This window comes from Apodemus sylvaticus, chromosome 9, assembly GCF_947179515.1.
Source record: "Apodemus sylvaticus chromosome 9, mApoSyl1.1, whole genome shotgun sequence".
Lineage (NCBI taxonomy): Eukaryota > Metazoa > Chordata > Mammalia > Rodentia > Muridae > Apodemus > Apodemus sylvaticus.
The window spans coordinates 109,093,979-109,116,450 of NC_067480.1; the positions used below are offsets into that span (position 1 = coordinate 109,093,979).

General features: G+C 48.3%; 1 protein-coding gene across 1 annotated transcript in view; it reads right to left on the bottom strand.

The window, feature by feature from the left end:
* Window positions 1-22,472, bottom strand: part of Tbc1d8 (TBC1 domain family member 8) — a 106,472-nt gene that overhangs the window by 29,454 nt on the left and 54,546 nt on the right. Inside the window, exons 2-5 of the mRNA XM_052193086.1 lie at window positions 21,180-21,290; window positions 7,115-7,233; window positions 5,666-5,894; window positions 3,161-3,401 (exon numbers count right to left, since the gene is read on the bottom strand). Of these exons, the coding sequence (XP_052049046.1) occupies window positions 3,161-3,401; window positions 5,666-5,894; window positions 7,115-7,233; window positions 21,180-21,290 (700 nt within the window). The remainder of the gene's footprint in view (window positions 1-3,160; window positions 3,402-5,665; window positions 5,895-7,114; window positions 7,234-21,179; window positions 21,291-22,472) is intronic.

Consider the following 22,472-nt stretch of genomic DNA (forward strand, 5'->3'; position numbering starts at 1 on the left):
GAGCCTTCTCTTTAGCCCCTGATAGATTTTTTAGGCTTCAGGTAGGCATGGATTGTGTGGTTCCCATGGTACCAGGCCCTTTCTTTTCAAGCTGAATCTCCTCAGGGAGGCTGTACAGGCAAACTCTTGGGGCTGGGTATCAGAGAATGAAAGAACAGGGCTCTGAGGGGTCCATCACAAGAGAGAGAGATACACTTGTCTCACAAGAAACCTCTCCCCTCACCAGAGGTAACTCAAATCACGAGAAAGTACCTGGACTGTCACCCCAAAAGAAGTTAGGTTTAGAGCCTCACTCCTTATAATGGTGTAAAACGAATGTGCACAGCAAGAAGTGACAGAAGGAGTCTCCATGAGCACCCCCCTCCTTACAGAGCACCTCCCAGGGTGTTCAGAAAAGACAGTGCATGTGCGGGAAACAACCAGTCTTCAATTTCTTTAAAGACTTTCTATCATCGAACGATAGCCTGTGGAGTTTTTAAGGAATTCTAGGGTTTTTTTTTTGGGGGGGGGGACGTTTTTTGTTGTTGTTTTTTTTAGAGACAGGGTTTCTCTGTATAGCCCTGACTGTCCAGGAACTCACTCTGTAGACCAGGCTGGCCTCCAACTCGAAAATCCGCCTGCCTCTGCCTCCCAAGTGCTGGGATTAAAGGCATGCAGCAAAATGTGTAGCCCAGGCTGGCCTCGAACTTGTGATCCTCCTGCCTCTGCCTCCTTCAGCAAATCTTATCATCGGTGTGAGGCATCATAACCAGTGAAGGAATTCAATAACACACGGAATGTTCTCTATGTAAATAACTGGGATAAAGTATTGCAAATTCTGTGTTTTTTTAAAGGGATATTTACATAGATGTTATGGGTTGGACATCCCTAGCCTGGAGGTTCGTCCTCCACATGCTCCAACGATGGATTTCAGGCATTCACATTTTTTTTCAGGTCCTGTGTGTTCAGCCTTTATCACGAGATAAAGCTGATAGCCATGCCAAGGAAATTCTGGCACCACGGTACCACGCTCTCTCACAGGAAAAAGCATGGTTTCTATGTCTTCAACTGAAAAGAAAACTGATGGGAATATTAAAACAGAGAATTAAAACAAACAACAAAACCCCAAGAGGCAGAGATGCGGCATGGTTGGTGAGGGCTCACCTACCAACCAGCAGGTGAGAGGATGAACTCTGAGTGGGAAAGGGGAAGGGTCAGTCCTCAGGAGCTTGTTTTGAGAGCCTGATGACCTGAGATGGGTCCTTGGAACCCACACAAGCAGCTGGACAGAGTGGCACACCCTTGTCACCCACGGCTGGGTCCCTGAGACTCCCTGGCAAGCCAGCCTCGCCCTTTTGAGCAGAGCAGTGAGAGCCGCCTGTCTCAGACGCAAAGCTGGATGGAGTTCCTAAAGAACCGCACACTGCTGGGCGGTGGGGCGCACGCCTTTAATCCCAGCACTTGGGAGGCAGAGGCAGGCAGATTTCTAAGTTCAAGGCCAGCCTGGTCTACAAAGTGAGTTCCAGGACGGCCAAGGCTACACAACACACACACACACACACACACACACACGCACGCACACACACTCACGCACGCACGCACGCACGCACACACGCACGCACGCACATCCCACAGCATGGCTGAAGCTTGAAGACATTAGGTGGCATGAATTCTCTGCACAGTCACAGCTCAAGGGCTCCACTTACTCAGGGGACTGCTTAGCTTCCCAGAGCAGAGTGGGCACTTACTGATCAGCAGGGGGTCGTTCTGCAGGTGGACAGTGGTGGCAACCAGATGAGATGGGAGCATGGCAAAAGCTACCGAGCTGCATGCGCACTTATAGTCTGCTACACATAATTAACTAGGAGAGGGATCTCAATGTCTAGCAGCATCCAGACGGTAAGAAGTGGGTCCATAACCCATAAGGAACTCCTCACCGGGCAGTACACCAAGCCCTTGTTTCTCAGTGGTCGCCTTTTGACCCGTGCCACGCCTACCCAGCCAAGATTCAAAGCTTCAAACCAATCAGGCTCAAACACTGTGCTCTGAGCTTCAGGGGATAAAGCTGAACTTGTGTAAAGCAACAATCCAAACAACTACCTCACAAAGTCGCTGCAAAGCCTGTCATGTGTAGCCAAACTAAATGAATCCAAAGACTGTTGGCTCTAGATTAAGTTAGTCAAAATAGTCCAGCTGCCCTGAACACCTACCCCCACCCCAGAAGCTATAGTCTGACGAGAGGACTGGCTCCGTGACAGAGCACATCCCTAGCCCGCATGCACAAGGGGGAATGTCCAGGGCCATTAAAAATAAAATGCCTTGGGTTGGAGAGATGGCTCAGCGGTTAAGAGCACTGGCTGTTCTTCCAGAGGTCCTGAGTTCAATTCCCAGCAACCACATGGTGGCTCACAACCATCTGTCATGGGATCCGATGCCTTCTTCTGGTGTGCCTGAAGACAGTGACAATGTACTCATATACATAAAATAAATAAATCTTTTTAAAAAATGAAATGTCTTCATGTTCATAGATAAAGTGAATAACCACTTGTCCCACGAGGGGCGCCTACACCACGTGCTGAAATATCTGAAGTAAAGGGGACCTCCATCCAGAAAGCCATGTCTACACATGGAGGAGAGGAGGGATAACGGCATTCACCATTTCCACTTCCGCCTGCCGAGATCAGCCACAGAGATGGTGCCCCACAGAGATGGGGATTTGAGGGGGGATTTGAGTGCCACCACATACATCAGGTGCACCAGCCCTCAGTGTTCATAGGCTCTGTATCCTTGGATTCAACAACTGTAAATCAAATATTGAGAAAGACGTCCTCTCTGTACCGAATGCCTACTCTTTTCCTTAGTGTTCTTCCCTGCAGTATGACACAGTAGTACAGTACGACAATTATTTACATGACGTTGATGCTGTATTAGGATAAGTCCTCTAGAGATCCCACACAGCATCTGAGCTTTTAAATCAGCCATATGAAAAGACTACAGCGTTTTATGGCAGGCACTTGCACGGCTGTGCGTCAGATGCTCACAGACATCTTGGAACCAGTGACCTAGGCATCTAGATGAAGGAAAGCCACGTACCTAAGGCTGTCAGAAGCCCGTGCACAGGAAGGGTGAGGCAGGCACAGGTCCCCTGAGCAGCGAGGGCCACAGGGTGCTGAAGCCCTACCTCTTGGTGATCTGGCTCGGCTCCTGCAGGTCGGGGTCAAGGTCAAAGACCTCGTTGTCCAGCAGCCTCCGGAGCGTGACATCTGCCAGCTGCTCCATGATCTTAAACACCTCATCCAGGTTCAGAAACGTGGAGAAGTCTCGCTCCTTGTTCTGTGTGGTGATCCTGATGGTGTCCGTGAGAAAGACATTGGACGTCCGCTCCAGCTTCTGGATATCGACCCAGGGGATCACAAGTTTGACTGTAAGAGAGGACGACAAATGGGCATCAACCATCGAATGGGAGCAAACTTGAATTAGGTGGCAGACAGCACTCAAAGCTCTCTGATAGAGCACGCCTGTAATCCCAGTACTCTGGGAGGCAGAGGCAGGCGGATTTCTGAGTTCGAGGCCAGCCTGGTCTACAGAGTGAGTTCCAGGACAGCCAGGGCTACAGAGAAACCCTGTCTTGAAAAAAACAAACAAATCCAAAAAACTAAAAAAAAAAAAAAAAAAAAAAAAAAAAAAAAAAAACAAAAAAAACCAAAACTCTCTGATAGCAAAAATGTAGATGTCTTTTGAGCCAGGACAGAAAAGCTAGTCTAGTACCATGCAGTGGCTGCTGGGGAAGACGCAGCCCCATTCCAGTGGCTTTGCACAGATTTATGTGTAGCTTTCCAAGTTGCTGGCTCCTGCACACCCTGGTGCCCAATACTTATCCAGGGACCGCTGTTATGGAAGGCCAAATTAGCTATGCACACACTCTTTCATGAATACTTAACACAGCTGTACAATCATTAATAAAAATCACGAAAATTATCCCTCTCTGAATCAAGCAGCTAAAAAGCATTTCTACCGTTTCTGATTACTCTGCAATATTGTCTTCTAGGTGCTGATAATTTTAAAAGGTACTATCTATGCCCTCCTTGACAAGATGTTCCTTAGTTGCTTCTGTGCTTTCACACAAAGTATCTTAGACACACACACACACACACACACACCTTAATTGATTTCCATCAAGTCTGGTTTATTAAGTAACTTATTAAGATAAGTAACTGCCTGTGAAGAGGCAGCATTATGGTTTGCAATGCAACTGTTTGGGTTTAAAATGCGCCTTCAAAAGTTAACATGTCAAGGGCTTGGTCCAGTGTTGATGCTGTTATCCATGGGTGACGGGTCTTTGATGCATCTTGTCCCTGGCCCCTACCTGTCCACAGTGAAACAGGAAGGTCCCTGAGGTGTTGTAACACTCTAAGTGTGAGGCCTCGAAACCATAACCACATAAGTCCCGCCTCCTGTTTCTGTCAGGTATTTTGGCCCAGTTAAGAAAAGCTATCCATCTATTCTGCACTGAAACAACTTGTTCAAATAAGGAAGACACACAAACAAGCAAGTTACCAGAATTGATGGGACCCAGCACAAAAATATAAGCATGTGCAAATGATACAGAGGGAAGGCTCCTTGGAGGAGACAAAATCAAAACTGGGTTTTGAAGGATCAACGGGCATTTACAGACAGGGTATACAAACAGGTGAGGGAAGGGTATTCAACTCAACAAGAATCTCAGAAAGGAAAAATGGGCAACCAGTGTGTAGAGAAAGGGAATGGTGTGGGGACAGTGTACACAGGCTCCTAGAGCATTACAGGGAAGCGGCTGAGCAGGGAGTGTACACCACGATCAGGAAGCTCTCCAAAGATGATCGAGGGCCGCCCCTGAGCTGGCTTCCCTTGAACTAGAGGCGCAGAAAAAACACGGTGTCTCACATTTGTCACTGTGATAGCATTCCCTCACAAGACCAGCTGAACAAAGAGAGTGTTGGACTCACACTTCCAGGGTACAGCCCATGGCTGGAGGGAAGGCATGGTGGCAGGAGCCTGCGGCAGCTGGTCATGCTTATATCCATAGCCAGATGGAGACAGATGCTGATGCTCCTGTCTCTCTCCCTCCCTCTCTCCCTCTCTCTCCCTCTCTCTTTCTCCCTCTCCCCTCTCTATCTCACACACACACACACACACACACACACACACACACTCACTCACTCACTCACTCACGGTGGAGAGATAGCTCAGATGTTAAGAGCACTGACTGTTCATCAGAGGACCCAGGTTTGATCCCCTGCCTCCCTTCTCTGGCCTCCATGGGCACCAGGCACACATGTATGTACAGACATACATTCAAGCTGAAAACCCAAAATAAAAACCTTTGAGAAGACTATACCCTCTTGCAGAACTATTCAGTCACTCGCTAATATACTGCTTTCGCAAAGCATCTACACTACTAAAAACCTGGCAGCCACTACTTAAGTTACCCAGAGATAAATATTTAAGAGAGTAAAAGGAACAAGCCCTCCCTAACTCAAGTCCCCCTGGAGGAGAGGCCTACATAGGTAAGCACAATTATCTGTATAAATCACAGGGAAACAGATCAAGCACTCCCATCCACAGCGTCTCTCAGAAGCCATACTAAGCACCCCGGGGCCGAGTGTATCTGTGACTTCAGGCCCAGAAGGCTCTTGGCCACACTTACGTTCCTTGCCCAGGAAGAAGGAATAGAAGCAGAGGTGGTTGATACTGAGGTACAGCCAGCCCTGGCGGGGCACCCGGCCCTTCCAGCAGCAGCAAGAGTAGTAGGTGACCAGCTTCTCCGCCTCGGGAAAGCTGAACCTGGCCTCGAACTTCACCAGGGCTTCTCGGAACTTCTCGGGCTCCTCCTCCTGCTCTGCCAGCCGGCTGCTGGTCTCCTCTGCGATCAGAGCCTGAGGCAAGAGAGGCATCACTGAGCCAGCCGGCCAGGTAAGTCAGACTGAGGGGAAGGAGGACAGGAAGTGGGAAGGACAGACGGGAGACAGCAAAAGAGGACAAACTGACCCAAAGGATGTAAGAACCCAACCTTGTTTTCGAACTTTTGAGTTAAATATTAATACTTTAAAACCGTCTTCCTTGTCAGGTTCAAAATGTTGACACAGAGCCATCGAGATGGCTCAGTGAGTAAAGGTGCTTGCAGCCAAGCCTGAGGATCTGAGTTCGATTCCCTAATACCACCCAACTCACCGCACTACCACCAACCCCCCCCACACACATACACAATGTGAAAGCTTAGCAAACTGATTTTCAATTTCTTCATCACGTTTTAAGTTTACAAACCTCTCTTGCCATTATGAACCACAAGATAATGGCTAAGAATTTGGGGGGCTGTTTCATATGAAACAAATGTCCAGTCTGCCATTGCCCTGGAAGACTTCTGGTAAGGCATGTACAGGGGCCGGGCGCTTTAGTGCCTCTGCAAAGGCGTGGCTGAGGAAGAAATTAATTGGGTGGTGGTTGTGGAAGGAGCCACACATCCAGACTTGACAAGAAAGCATCCTTCACAGTGGTCAGCAAAAGGGGTGGGGGGGGGGGGGGCGGGGGGGGGGGGGGGGAGACAAATGTCCACTTTAACCCTCAGACTCCTCCATCAGCAGCCCGGCCTCCCCGGGGACTAGAATATCCTGGCTTGTTGTTGTTGTTGTTGTTGTTGTTGTTGCATTGTATCTTTGACAACATCTCCCGTATCTCAGGTAAGCTTCTGACTCACTCTGTAGCCCATGCTAGCCTCTACCTTGGGACCCTCCTGCCTCAGCCTCCCCAGTGCTGAGATTACAGAAGTGCACATTCACGGCTGGCAAAGAGACAGGCTTTTTAAAGTAGTCAGCACCAAAGCATTGAGAATCTAAGCTTGTCAGCCCCTAACAAGCCGCTTTGGCATAGAGGTTACTTTAAGCTAAAGACTGCCAAGGAGCTCCTTGTGTACAAGGGCAGCCTCCTCGCCTCCTCCCCACCCCGGAATTCCCTCTGCTTTATGGAACTTGACAGAAAATGTAGCCAGAGTGTTAAAAATAAAGTAGCCAGAGTGAGAGTGGAAGGGTCGGTCGGAGACAGCTGTGGCTCAGGGCGGCAGGAACAGGCAGGTGCAGAGGGGCTTTAAGGCCCAGCCTACCTTCACCTTCCCTTTGACGAAGCTGGCGATGTCATCTTTGTTGTCAAAGACTGACAGGGTGTGCAGCAGGTTCTGTTCCAGCCAGTCCCAGTGCCGGTTGATTTCCTCCAATGTTGCACCTGGATTTGGACAGACAGAAACACATCAGGGAAAAGAAGGAATTGCTAAAACATGCACTCATTTCCAAACTGCTGCCATATGTGAGTCTATGTGTATTTTACATTATGGGCATTAGTCCACTGTAGAACAGGCCCCCTTTGTTAAAACCAGAGTCTCCTCCTGCCGCTGGGCACCTGCAGGCACTGATCCTATGGCCACAAGGCAGCCCAGGTGACTGGGAGGATCACCCTTCGGTGTGCTGTGGCCATCTTGCTGGCTTTGGCAGTGTCCACCGCTTCTCTGCCTCTACTCCGTGACAGAGATGTTGGTAACTGCACAGCTGTTCTAACACAGATCATGCCCCAGATAGCAGACTCACCGCCAGCAGGCTCACACAGTGTAGCCTGTGGTCTTCAAGGCCACGTTTACAGTGGAAGAGCCTGTTGTGAGGTCCTGTTGACCATATAAGAATGTCACCACTTGGGAGTAGCAGAGCTTGACCCAGCCAGGGGCAGCCTAAGAAAACATCTGTCTATAGACAGAATCATCTGTCTACAGATGGACATCTTGTGCCATTTACAGCAATAGCCCTCAAATACCTACAGAGAGCGTTCTTATCTTAAAATAAAGAACACACACAAAAGCATTACGTCATAGGCAATCTGCCAGTTAATTTCTTTAAAAGGCAATTGAAATGCTCACTGTACTACCAACACGTTAAGTGCCACTCTTAACTAAGGCATAGCCATGTCTACTGTCTCCGTTTCTTCTCCAGGAGCCCTACTCATCTGCACTGGATGATAGGCACTGGACATGGGGACTGTGTCCAGCCTCTAGTGACAGCAGAGGCCCCTCCCGCACACAGGTACAGTCTCTGACCAGAGAAGGTTTTTCAGTCTCAATTCCAAAATAGGACAAGACTAAACCCAGAGACACTAGAGCTACCAGCCCACAGCTCAGCCCTCACCCAGAGCCAAGTGGGAGGCTGGAGGGTCACCAGAGTCACTCTCCATCCTAAAGCAGGTGTGTTTGCTTAAAAGTGTGTCTCCTTTCTCTCTGTGTCACTTGGACACCCAAGTATAAATGCACATGAAAATCTTGGGAATACACATTACTGTCCCTCTCCTGAAGCCTCTGATCTGAAAGGCCCATGTCTGAATCAGAGCACACTGTCAGAGAGTAAAATCCCACACCTGCCTGATGTCCGATGGCTCAGAATCCGCAGACTTTCTTCACACACAAGTTTAACATACAGCGTTAAAAGGATGCAGGCTGTGGAGAAGGTAAGTGGACTTCATGCGCAGACCACGGCTCCCATCCCCACAATACTATACAAGTATTCCACCAGCCAAAAGAATCTGAAACACTTCCATTGCATGCAATAAAGTAGCAGAGAGTTCCGCCTGGACTTGTGGTTCAGGCCCATGGAAATAAAGACTGTGTTAAGTCAGGCTGCTGTTCTGCGTGGCCTCTTAGGGGAGGAGCAGGCAAGTACCTAAGGGACTACTTCGTTAAGGAGAATCCAGAGTAGCACAAAGTACCCAGTCCCTCGGGGTCACCCAGACAGGCATACCTGATTCCACCATCCTCCCCAGCCCGGGGAGCCAGCCACGTGACTCTCCACCAGTGCCTGTGTCGCAGGCTAGTGGCTGGTTCCTGTACCCAAGCTCATGACCTTCCCTTCCCTCGGCTGCACCTCCCAGATGGGTCTTAGCAGGAGCTAGGCCTGGAGTGAGAGGCTCTTCCTGCACATCTCTCCAGACAGGGAAAGCTCATCTTTAAACAAAGTCAAGCCACCCAGCCAGCCTCCCCACGTCCATCTGTCTCAGTGTCTGCTCTCTCTCTCTCCCGACCTGAACCCTCAGCTGACTGTGGCACATAAGGGGCTGACACAGAGCTCAGGTGGCTTCCCTGCCTCTGCACTGTGCATCCCTTCCCTTCAGTGAACACGCACTGCATGGTGACACAGATGGCACCTTGCACCTGGAGATGACTTTATAAAGCGAGTTCTACAACATGAGCACACACTGAACTGGAGAGGGCAGGCCTTTATTTGCCATCATAATAAAACCAACCAGGTCACTCAGCAAACCAAAGGAAGCTAGAGAGAAGAGGCCCCACCTCTGTCAGCTGACAGTACTCGGTTACGGTTCTTCAGATATACTTCCTCATTGTAAAAACAAAACAGGGAAGAGGGAGGGAAAGAGGGAAGGGGGGAGGGGAACAGCTGACCTGTAATGAAGACAGAAAAGGGAAATGGAAGTACAAATATTTGTCCTGGGTCACGTTTCAGATGAAGGGCAAACCAACCCTGCAGAGCACCCTGGGGTCTTCGCCCAGAAGACAGTGGGATTCTTGAATGCCGCCTATACAGTCCCTCTGTCTAGGGCTTGCGAAAGCAGCACACCAAAGGAGCTCAGAGCTCCCTGAATCCCTCCCTCCTGTAAGCACCTTCCCGGATGCCTGGACACAGGTGATGTTTTATTTGCTTTTAAATATTAAACCATACACATACAGATGAATATAAATCATCCATATTTTCAGTTATGTATGGTGTGGGGTGGACTGCAGTTGACTCTGGAGCACAGAAGGTGTTTGAACCCCTGAAGCTGAAGCTAGAGGTGGTTATGAGCCACCCGGCATGGCTGCTGCTGGGAGCCACATTGAGATCCTTTGCAAGAGCACTACTTGCTCTCAACTGCTGAGCCACCTCTCCATCCCCTGGGATACATGTGTTCATTAGCCCACCAAAATGGCGACCAGGACCTACGACTTAACTAACAGCTTCAACTGACCACTTAGGTACCATGAATAAAACCATAATCAGATCCCAAACCCAATATATCACTGTGGAATTAAGACTTGAGACAGGAGCTGTACAGATAGCCTAGTGAGCACTGGGCCGTTCCAGAGGACCTGGGTTCAATTCCCGGCACCCACAAGATGGCTCACAACAGCCTGTAACCCACGTTCCGAGGGCTGTGACTCCCTCTTCCAACCTCTGTGACACTCAGGCACACGTGTGGCACACAGCCCTAGTGCCGTTCAAGCACAACACTCATACACTGAAAATAATTTTTTTTAATGACTTGAGGCAGATGGACATGGGAGTTCACGCCTTTAATCCCAGCACTCTGGAGGCAGAGGCAGGAAGTTCTCTGTGAGTTCGAGGTCAACCTGATCTACATTATGAGTTCCAGGACAGCCAGGGCTACATAAAGAAACCATGTCTCAAAAACAAAAACAAAAAAACCCAAAAAAATCTGGAGTTTCACTGTCATAAAATGCTTCTGTACAATGCTCATAACAAGAAAAACTAAAACACTACTAAAAAGAAAATTAATAGAGAGAACCTATCTCTGGGCCTTAGGCAATGGAACCACAGCTGCCCTGAGTGCCTCTCCCAGCAAAGACAATCACTGTGAGGCGCCGTTTCCACCCCACGGTCTGTTTCCTACAAGTTTCCAAGTGGCAGGGAAACTCTCCAAACTGAATTTCCTCTGCAGAGATGTCTCAGGGGGGTAGGTTTCATGAGTACCCCAGAACTCAGCCAGCTGGTGCACTTATGTGACCCTAGATACCTGAAAATAAAAGTCACCTCAGTTCATCTCACATAGCACCGTTCTGAGCTGTCCTGTGGCAGTGGTTCCCACGAATTCAAAGGAGTTCAAAGCCGGACATCAGCTTAAAAAACAAAAAACAATTCAAAATGGACTGCACACCTCCCAGTAAGAGCAAGCACTGACTAGAAATGCGAGTTTCACACACACGTGAATACATTTCTGTCTTCCAGTCACGTTCAGTTTGAAGGTCACTGCGTTGCACCATACTGTTGAGAAAGCTGAGGAGAAGGAAATAAGAAAGCCTGCCATCTATTGTCAAGGCTAGACGGGTAAAGGGCGTGCAGGCATGTCCAACCTGTGGAACTGAGGTCCTCGTCACAAGTTCACACTTTAGAATCGTGCAACGGGAGGCCACCAAGTGGGCTCAGCGGGTACAGGAGCTTGCTGCCAAGCCTGACAACTTCAGTTTAGTCCCTAGAATCCATGCCATGGAAGGAGAGAACTACACCATCCCCTACACCCTGGAACAAAAGTGCACCTAGACAAATACATTTTTTAAAAAAATATAAGCTGGTGGTGGTGGCACATGCCTGTAATCCCAGCACTCTGGGAGGCAGAGGCAGGCGGGTTTCTGAGTTCGAGGCCAGCCTGGTCTACAGAGTGAGTTCCAGAACAGCTAGGACTATACAGAGAAACCCTGTCTTGAAAGAAACCAAATCCAAAAAAAAGTAATTGAGTTATCCATAAAAAAAGTCACCCCCCCCAAAAAAAAACACGCTCTGTGTTTTTTAAGTTCATAATTTTGTATGGCCTTGTTCCTAGATATCACAGCCAGGCACAGCCCAGGGACCATGGTTTGGACACATCTGGCATAATTCCTGAGCATGGGGGGAGTATTCCATCCTTCCTGCTCCATCCTTCCAACACAGCAGAGACCTGCTGTCAGTGCCTGAATGTGTCTTCACCAAATCCGTACGTTGGCACCCATAGGCCAAGACTATATTTCAGGAAATAGTTTTTCAGAAGCAATTAGGTTAAGCGCATATAGAGTGGAGGCGCCGACCCAACAGGACCGGTGTTATACCATAAGACACCAGAGATGTCTGTCTGTCTGCCAAAGACAGAGCATGGGAGGACCCAGCAAGAAGGTGAGCGTCTGTAAGCCAAGGAGAGGCCTATGGGAGATGGCTCAGTGCATCAGAGCCATGCACTCGCAGCCCCTGCTACTGAGAGAAAATAAAGTTCTATTGTTTAAGCCCCAGTCAAGTTGGTGAGATTCTGTCACAGCAGCTGTAACAGAATAAAATGTAACTGTGGAGGTGACAGTGGCAACTGGCAAAATTATGCCACTTTACTAAAGCCTCTCGTTTTTGCAGAAATAGACTTTTCCGTTTTCCAAGAAAACTAAAAGTCCAGTGTGAAAATCAAGCTTAGAGATTCAGTGTTAGAAACTATCAGAAACCAGCAAACAAGCAACTAAGGATTCAGGAATAACCAGGTCTGCATGGGGACGGGCAGAGCCGCCTGGCTGGGGCCATTTTAAATGCCTTGCATACATTACACACTTAGCAAGACATGCTGTATCTTTTCTTTTTTTGGTTTTTTGGATTTGCTTTTTTCAAGACAGGGTTTCTCTGTATAGTCCTGGCTGTCCTGGAACTCACTCTGTAGACCAGGCTGGCCTCGAACTTAGAAATCCGCCTGCCTCTGCCTCCCAGAGTGCTGGGATTACAGGCGTGCGCCACCACTGCCCGGCTGACATGCTGTATCTTTAAACTCACTCCCTACACATGTCACAAGGTAGGTATTTTCTAGACATGAAGTAAAAAAGAAAGAAGCCAACCCACAGCCCATGCGTGTGACTCTGGGGGCCTCCGTCCCCTGGGATATTCCAGCGGATGCGGTCGGGGCAGCTGAGGATAGCTATTCTCCCCGGCTTTCCTCGAGGGGGCATCGTCACAAAATAAAACAAGCATCTCATTGTCCACACCTCCAGCTTCTGCACAGACACAGTCATAAATAACTGGGCTAAGCTTTGGTTTTTAAAAAAGTAACTGTTTCCCTCTACATAATAAACACTCCACTGGATTCAGTATCTTTTCCAGCCTCCTAAATGCTAGTGCACTATGAAATGGGCACTCTGTGTTCATAGTTCAGATCTGGTCCTATGAACTAGAAAAATGTGGCCAATAGAGATTGGCCACATGGTAACAATCTACTGTCCGACTACAGAGGGGCGAGAGAGGTGTGTGGCAGGCAAGGGGCAGCTGCCCTCCTGTAACTCGCTTTAAATTCTAATGCAAAATGGACAGACACAAAGCACCCAGCACACACGGCACATGGGGTAAAGGACTTCCAGAAATGTCGAGTGCCTGCGGAGCATGCTTGGAGCCTGGAGGCGGGAGCTGAAGCAGAGACTGCAGCGTGCTTCCTCTGGCTTGCTCAGGCCCACCTGCCTAGGGGAGGCACCATTCACACCAGGTTAGGCCCTTCTACAACAATGAGCAATTAAGGAAATGTCTCACAGGGCTGGAGAGGTGGCTCAACAGTTAAGAGCACAGACTGCTCTTCCAAAGGTCCTGAGTTGAAATCCCAGCAACCACATGGTGGCTCACAACCATCTGTAATGAGGTCTGACGCCCTCTTCTGGTGTGTCTTAAAAAAAAAGTCTCACAGAAATGCTCACAGATGGCCATGCTCACAGACAGCCTTACTGACAGAGGACAATCTGATGGCGGTCAGTCTGATGGCGATGAGCTGAGCTGAGTGTCCAGCTCCCCCAGTGCCTCTGGGTTATGTGAAGGTGACAGATGAGGCTGACTGAGTTGGCAACATAGGGCTTCAGGGTCAGCCTGAGCTATCAGCGACTTGTCTTTAAAAAAAAAAAAAACAAAAGGGGGGGGGGGGGGAGTAAAGGGTTTAAAAAAATTTAAGAATCCTAATAAATACAAAATAAGAAGACACTGGTGGACCAAGAGAAATAAACACTTCTTTTTGAAAAACCCAGATTCTGAAAGCAGACACTATCAGCCCTAATATATAAGTCTAAAGCAATTATCCTCACAAGAACATTATGATCTGCTGGATTTTTTTGTTTGTTTTAATAGATCTCTAAATATAAGTTTCTTATCGTTTTCCCTCAGAAGAAATCAATCATTAAAAACATTACAATCGGGAGCGATGGCTCCAGGGTTGAGAGCACTGGCTGCTCTTCCAGAGGTTTGGTTCCAGAACCAACATGGCGGCTCACAGCCATCTGTGATGGAATCTGATGCCTTCTTCTGTGATCGAATCTGATGCCTTCTTCTGGTGTGCAAGCAAGCATGCAGATAGATCACCCACATACATACATAAATTCTAAAAATATTTATAATACGCCAAAGCAGACGAAGTCAGTCTCCAGAGCCAGAAGCCACAGGAGGAGGCAGGGACAACGGACAGCAGGCAAGCACAGTGTAGAAGCTACGTTAGCAACCAAGGCCAGGCACTCAGAAGGTAGAGGAAGGCCTCTCCAGGGCCTGCAACGCCTCAACGAATACAATCGATGAGACAACAGATATGCTGGGTGGAATCAAATACTACAGGAGCTGGGTGTGGGGGCACGGGCCTTCAACCCCAGTCTTTGGGAGGCAGGTGGATCTCTGAGTTTGCGGCAAGAGTCCCAGGACAGTCAGGGCTACACAGAAAAACCCTGTCTCAAAGGGGGAGGGGAGGGGGGAGGGGAGGGGAGGGGAGGGGAGGGGAGGGAGAGTAGAACTTAGAGTTCACAGTTGAGAAAAGAAAGGCAAGAGCAGCTCCTTTAGGAGCCCAAGCGGACATGAAGGCCTGCTGGGGGAGGGAAGGGGGGCTGGGACTGTCCGCAGAAAGGGCTTAGGAAGAGCTTTGTGGAGCCAGCCAGAGCTACGAAGCAAGGGCGAAGACCAAGGCTGAGTTCAAATGACACCAGCAGGCCCAGCTAACTTCTACTTCAGGCATAACACCATAGTGACATGAATGACCAATCTTTGAGACACATTTGTTTGAATTTATTATGGGGTAAAATATCAACAACTTTTAGGATCTTCTTTTTTCTTAAAGAATCATTTATATGAGTACACTGTAGCTGTCTTCAGACACACCACAAGAGGGCATCGGACCCCATTACAGATAAGTGTGAGCCTCCATGTGGTTGCTGGGAATTGAACTCAGGACCTCTGGAAGAGCAGTCAGTGCTCTTAAGCGATACGCCATCTCTCCATCCCCCCTAGGATTTTCTTCAAACTACTTCAGGATAGAAAAAAAACCTTAGAGACAAATGAAGCAAGCTGGGCACCCCTGGTCCTGATGAGGGGCCCACAGGGTGTCGTCACAGTTCTCAGGGGTTCCTACTGTTTCAGAGTCTTTACAGGGGTGTGGAAGAATGGCTCAGCGCTCAGGCTCAGGAGTAATTACTGCTCTTGCAGAGAACCCAGGTTCAGTTCCCAGCTCCCACAGGGTGGCTCACAACCACCTGTTAATTCCAGTTCAAGGGGAGCTCATACCTTACTGGTCTCCAAAGGCTACTGTGTGTGCGCACCTGCGTGCATGTGTGTGTGCGCGAGTGCGTGCGCGCGCGTGCGCACATGCACGTAGTAAAATAAATATTTTTAAAAGCCTTTTTAAAAAAGATTTATTTATTTATTATATGTAAGTACACTGTAGCCATCTTCAGACACCCCAGAAGAGGGTGGTGTCAGATCCCATTACAGATGGTTGTGAGCCACCATGTGGTTGCTGGGAATTGAACTCAGGACCCCTAAAGAGCAGTCAGCACTCTTAACTATTCAGCCATCTCTCCAACACACTTTCTCTTCTATTAAAAAAGAGAATTAACTCAAGTTATTTTTTTTAAAGATTTATTTATTTAGATTAAGTACACTGTAGCTGTCTTCAAATGCACCAGAAGAGGGCGTCAGATTCCATTACAGATGGTTGTGAGCCACCATGTGGTTGCTGGGATTTGAACTCAAGACCTTTGGAAGAACAGTCAGTGCTCTAAACCGCTGAGCCATCTCTCCAGCCCAACTCAGTTATTTTTGAAGCACCCCCTCCAGGTGGTCTCTGTTGACAAGTCACGGACCTCTTTGATTTTAGAATTCCATTTTTTAAATTTATTCATTTATTTTATGTAAATGAGTACACTGTAGCTATACAGATGGTTGTGAGGCACCATACGGTTGCTGGGATCTGAACTCAGGACCTTCAGAAGAGCAGTCAGTGCTCTTAACCACTGAACCATCTCACCAGCCCAGGATTCAATTTTTAATTTGCTTCTGTTTGTTCTCCTTATATAGTCCAGGCTGGTCTCAAATTTATGAGATCAAATAATCCTCCTGTCTCAGTCTCTTCAGTAGCTAGGACTACAGGCACATACCAACTTAACTCAGCTCTAAAGAGATTTTTAATCTTACTTTTAGCCTCAAAATGTACTAGACCTAAAAGCTGGTCTTTGCATTCACTTGTTTTTAAAACCCCTATCAGCAACACACATCACAGAAGGAAGAACATGTTTTTTGATGAAAGTTATTTGTACATAAGCAAAATTACTTAAAAAAAAAAAAAAAAGATCAACAGCCCAATTGCCAGTATTTACCTGACAGGGAAGAAACATTAATTGGCACTTCTAAAGGTGAACCCCATGTGGAAAATTCCAGCTAGTATTGTTCCAAGGAAATGCCGGGCTACTGAGAACAAGCCTAACAATCCTGACCTCAGAGTCTAAACCCAGAAAGCCCCCACCTCCCCCTGCTGGGCTGCCTCCCAGATGTTCCTTGAAGCACCCTGCAAGTCCTCTGCTCAGAGAAAACAAGCTGGCACGTCCTCTGCCACCTTGGTAAAAGTTCAGGAAGACACTAATCTGGTCCACCCGGGAACATTTCCTCCCTTAATAAAATCCACTCCACAAAGACAAAGCAAACAGTGAGGCAGAATACAAGGGAGCAAAACACCAGCCACGGTCAAGGGCATGGATAAGAGGCTGTGCGTGCGTCAGAAGGAACACTCAGAGTACATTCTGTCAGAACCTGCGGCTAAGCTGCCCGCTGGCACCCCGGGGCCTGGTGTCACCTTGGCAAGTGGCCGGCTTCCGGTGTTCCACATCTTTTTCCCTCCAGAGTAGGGTATGCTGCCCCTGTGTGCTGCTGAGAAGATGGAACGGAGGAGAGTGAGGGGACTTAGTGGAGAGAATTAGCTCCGGTGGGCCCTAACTTTTAAAAACAAGCAACATGTTTTGATTAGCAAATGGTTCCCCTTTCCTGTCATGACCTTTGAAGTTTTCAAAGCATGTCTGTTTTCATTTTCCGAATCTAGACCTTTAACTAAGCATTCTTCAAACTATAACAGTCCCTCTGTGTCCACCAGGGGACTGGGCCTGTATATCTGCTAGATCCAGGGTCTCCCAAAGACACCAGGGTCTGAGTGCTTGGGTTCTTATTTAAGGTGGTATAGGATTGGCAGCTAGCTTACACACTCCTCCTGAATCCCTTAAGTCATCTCCAGATCCCTTATCCTGTCTGATACAAAGTAAATGATGCAGGATTCCCATGGCGCATCCTTGGAGGAAACCAAGAAGTCTGCACATGGCCAGTACAGATGCAAAGGGGATACATAGTATCATAATTGGATGATATGTAACCTATTCATACACAGCATCCATTTGGGTTGACGCTGCAGGTATGGAACCTGCAGACGGAAATGCTCAGCACACCCCCTCTCCCACGCAGTCGTACAGGTCCCGGGAAGCTTGCTCCTGGCTCTCTCTGCCCCTTTATTTAACTCAACCCCATGGGGCAGACCTCGAGAGCAAGGGTGGGGGTAGCTGAACTTATACAGCCCTGAACTCCTCAGGCCAGGGCCCGTGCAAACTGAGGCCTGGGAAGACATGAGCGCTGTTGAAAGTCCTTCTGTGCACTAGGACTCGAGGATGCCTCCGTCCAGGAACTGGCAAAGACAGCCCTAGGCCTCAGCTGACAATAATGGACCGTGCCAGCATAAGCAATCTGATTCTTGGAATGACTCTAGGCAGATAACTCAGAGCCCGGCAGCTCTTTCCTATTCTCGTGCTTCCTGAGATCAAATGTGGACAACAAACAATCCAGCCAGTGTTCCAGGCCCTGAGATGACTAAGAGGAACACGGCAGTAATTCTGAGACAGCGCTGAGGGCCGCTGACGATTACCAGGGCTTGTCCTGTGGGAACAGGAAGAGCCAGTGCAGAGGGTAGCAAGCCTGGAGGGCCTGCCCATCTCAGGTACAGGACAAGACTGAGAGCACCAGACACCGCCACGCAGGATGCCTCATCCTTAAAGGGCCCAACAACTTAGCACAGCATAGGAATCCATTCAGCAGGGTCCAGACAATCTAACCCAGTGCTTCTCAACCTGTGGCTCATGACCCCTTTGGAGGTCATAGATATCCTGTATATCAGATATTTACATCGTGATTCATAATGATAGCAGAATTAGTTATGAAGAATCAATGAAACAATTTTATGGTTGGAAGTCCCAACATGAGGAGCTGTATTAAAGGGTCGCAGCATTAGAAACATTGAGAAACACTGGTCTAAGCTGTTCTCCGCCTGACTAGGGATTAGCTCCTGGGATTCTGTTCTACAGACCCAAGGGAGGGGAGGAGAGCGTGCCAACAGCTGAGGGAGAAAAGTTGACCAGCCATGTGAGATTTCAAATGGACCCTGCCTAAGACTTACTTGAAATGACTGTAGCTCCTGAACTTACGTAGAACTACAGCCCAGTCAACTCCCAAGTTGAAACCTTTGCGAGTCAGACATGCGCTCAGCTCAGCACACTGACTCGCTGCTGCCGGCCTGCTTCGTGGTGCTCCCGCACACTTCCGCCAGCCCGGGAGGACTGGGAAAATTCACAAAGTTCTGCAAAAATCTTTGGTAGAGTAAGCAGCAGTGCTGTGCTGCTCCCTTACCATATAAAGATGAAAAACCCTCCGCCTGGGCTCTAATGTCCAGGGCCAAGTGAACCCGCGCGGCCTTACAGGGCAGCCTGAGTCCCCTTCCCACACTCAACCTTGTCGTGAACATCGGAAGGTGAGCATCCAGAAACACTCTCTGGGCAAGCTGTTTCCATGAGGGAGGCAGACAAAAACTGAGAAAACGCCTGTGTTGAGAGCAGGTGTGGACAGCTAAGGAAGGGAGTGTCTGGTTCTGACCTGTAGGGATGGGCCATTTCTCTGTCCAAAACTTCTTAAAAACAACTCAGAGTCTCTCTAGCAACATCTGATTCGATCTCAGCCACAGAAGCTGACCATTTTTATAAAGCCTTACAGTTGTTTGGTTCACACTGTGAAAATGGTAACCATATATTGTCTCTGTTTAGACCCATGGCTATCGTCAGGTCTTTTGCCAAGTAAAATAACCCACCTGTGAGACAATACGTGCATCCCTTTCACTTCTGAGAAAATGGACTCTGCAGCCGCAGATCTGGATTCTTCCTGCAGACTGCGCTCCCTTCCTACAGCTCTCTTCTTTTCCTACAGCTCTTTTCTTGCGTGACATTTACCAGCCACAGTAGCATGTTTTCACAAGTTTGGAAAGATTGGGATAAAGCTTTTATCATTATCAATTGGCTCTAAAATTACTGTACTGATATCTTGTAAACTGTGATATTATTTATACATAAATCTGACTGGATAATTAAGCTTTAGGAGACATGATTTTACTGGGTAATTAGGTGTTGAGGTAGCAGATTGTGGGGCGTGGGGGGCACTGTGTGGAAACGAGAGATATTTGGGACCCCTGTTAGAGAGATGGCCCAGCGGGGGCTAGAGAGTTGACAGGCCCACAGGACCACCGTAGAGCTGGTCACACCAGTGGGACCTACCAGGACATAGTGCTGCGGCCCATCAGTGTCAGTGCTAGAGCAAAACGGGGTCCAGCGGGGCAGGAGAATTGACAGGTCGTTTTTTCTAATATTTCCTGCAACAATCAGTAGTTCTTTTTTAATGAGAATAGAAGAAAAAATATGCTGGCACTCTTGTCCCAAAAATTCATTGTTATAACTTTAAGTATATTTTTCACATACTCCAGCCTCATACTGATAAAGGGAGTCCCTGGCCTCAACCTTACAGGAACCTTTTAGAAAAAAACTAATCACCAGTGTTAAACATTTGAAGTTTAGCAATTTTTGTTCCTCTTTAGTTTCTTTGTTTCCATGGAAACTAACTAAATGTAACACTTATAAAACAGCCCTGTCCTTGACTCCGGTTTACAGTTACATGTTTCCATCTTTGTAGCTACCCTTCTCTGACCTGCTAGAAAGCTGTTCAAAAAGACACCCTTCTTGTGTAACCAGAAGATACTTAGGGTGACTAGAGGCAACAGTCATCTTCTTTCTGTAGTTGAAAGGTGATTTATTTATAAAGCCTTTTTTAATTGGAGTGATCTGCCTTAGTTAGAAAGCGGTAGACAAGAGTGTGCCGAGATGGTCACGGCTGTTAGATGGGGTGGTGGTGGGGAATGAGAAGCTTCGTCAAATTTCTGCCTTTTCCAAGGGAGAAGTCCAGTATGGCTGGTGAACAGGGGACAATGAGCAAAGTTTACTGTACCCAGTGCAGAGCTAAAAATACTACAGCATGTGCACGCATAGAGACAGAAGAGTAACATGGAATCCAGTGTTCAAATAGACTCTTCACAGTGATATTTTCTTATCTTGTAAATGTGTTACTTGCATAGAATAAAGCAGACACTTGGCGTTGTTGATAAAGTGCATCTTTGAAAGTAACACTTCCATCCTGGCAGACCCTAGGGACTCAATGCAACACCAAGTGGCAGCTGCAGGGAGAACAGGACTTTGGGTGGAGACGTGGGTAAGGTCTAAATTCCCCAGCACCTGGCAGAGTGGCGTGCATTTTTTGGTGCATATTTTTGCGCATTCTCTCCTTGTTCAAAACAAATCACTACAGTCCTTAGACTGTCCCCTTGGATCACTACAGTGGGTTTACAGATCTGAGCACACACTTCAGTCAGAGGCAAGATCACAAAGCACATAGCCCAGTTTATATGGAGCAGTCCCAGTGCTCTGAGACCACTCGAAAGCCGGCATGCCCAGACGCTCAGCCGCGATGTACTTTTGATGGTTGGAGGTGAGGCAGAGATGTGAAAGATGAGGAAAACTAACAGAAAACAGGAGGAGGTGGAGAGCGGGTAGAGAAGCGGGTGAGGAGGAGGAGGAAGGGGGTTGGAGGCCGGTGTGAGAGGAATCGAGAACTGCTAAGAAGCTCCAGAGGCGTTACCTTTCAAACACCACGGGCATGCAGACACTCGGCATGCTTCGACCGCAAGGCCTGGAACATTCCAGCTGTGACAGAACTCACCAGTGGCTATGGCCCAGTAAATGTCTGATCCGTTCAGTAACTCACCACATGCGATGGGGGAATACACCTGGGACCCAGGAACTTGAAGCAGAATCCGAAAGGGAGCAACCCGCGCGCTGGAATCCAGCACCGCGTCCAGAGCACCCACAAGGCGACCTTAAGAGACAGAAGAGAGGACACTGGTGAGCCCAGGGCAGACCACACCAGGCAGCCAGCGCACATCCACCATGCTTGGAGCTGTCATGGTTTAAATGAGAACGGCTCCTTTCTTAATGTGGTTTCTATTGCTGTGATGAAACGCCATGGTAAAAACAACTTGGGGAGGAAAGGGTTAATCTGGTTTATACTTCATGGATGCAGAGGCCATGAGGCTTGCTCTCTCTCTATTCTCCCCTCCTGGGCTCTCTCCACTGTGCCAAGCCTCAACTGCTCTCCATGACCCCTTTAATTCTGCATCCTCACCAACAGCCTTCCCTGGCCTCTCCCAGTGCCAAGCCTGCAGCTGCTCTCCATGGTCCCACTTGACTCCTTAGGCTCCTGAAACACAGCGCCCACCCGCCCACTCGCCCGTGTGGCTCTCAGGAAACACTTCCCAGAAGATTTCTCCTCAGGGATCCTGGCCTCTTCTCAATTGCTAACATCTCAGCCCCAGCTGACCAGATCACAAAGAACATGGCTCAGTTCACATAGAGCAGTCCCAGTGCTCTGAGACCACTCAAAAGCCGGCATTCCCAAACGCTCAGCCGCGATGTACTTTTGATGGTTAGAGGTGACACACATGTGTGTGTGTGTGTGTGTGTGCGCGCGCGCACATGTATGTGTATATATGTGTGTACGTGTGTATATATGCTTATGTATATGTTTATGTATATATATGTATACTTATACAGATACATATGTTGATATATACATATATACACACATATATACACATACACACATACATGATTTACACACACACACACACACAGTGCAATGGAGAGATTGTTTTTCTGCTGTGATGGATGTGCCCTCGCTGTGCTGAAGGTACACAGTTGCATCTGCTCCCACCTAATCGTCCATCCCCACATGGGAACCAGCCTGGGAGACTCTTACTGATTACACAACCCACTTCACATCTGGCTCAAGGGATGTGACCTCCCACAGGAGAGCACCACTCATGACCTCGGGCTGACTGGATCTGTAGCTGCCTGCCACTGCCTACTACCCCCCGAAGGACTGTACCACATATCCAGCAGAAGATTCAAGTCCAAGTTCCAGGTAAACTCCTAGGTCAAGCACAGCATTACAGGGGAAACATAAAAACCCCAAATCCAACTCTCAGATTCAGGGACCCAT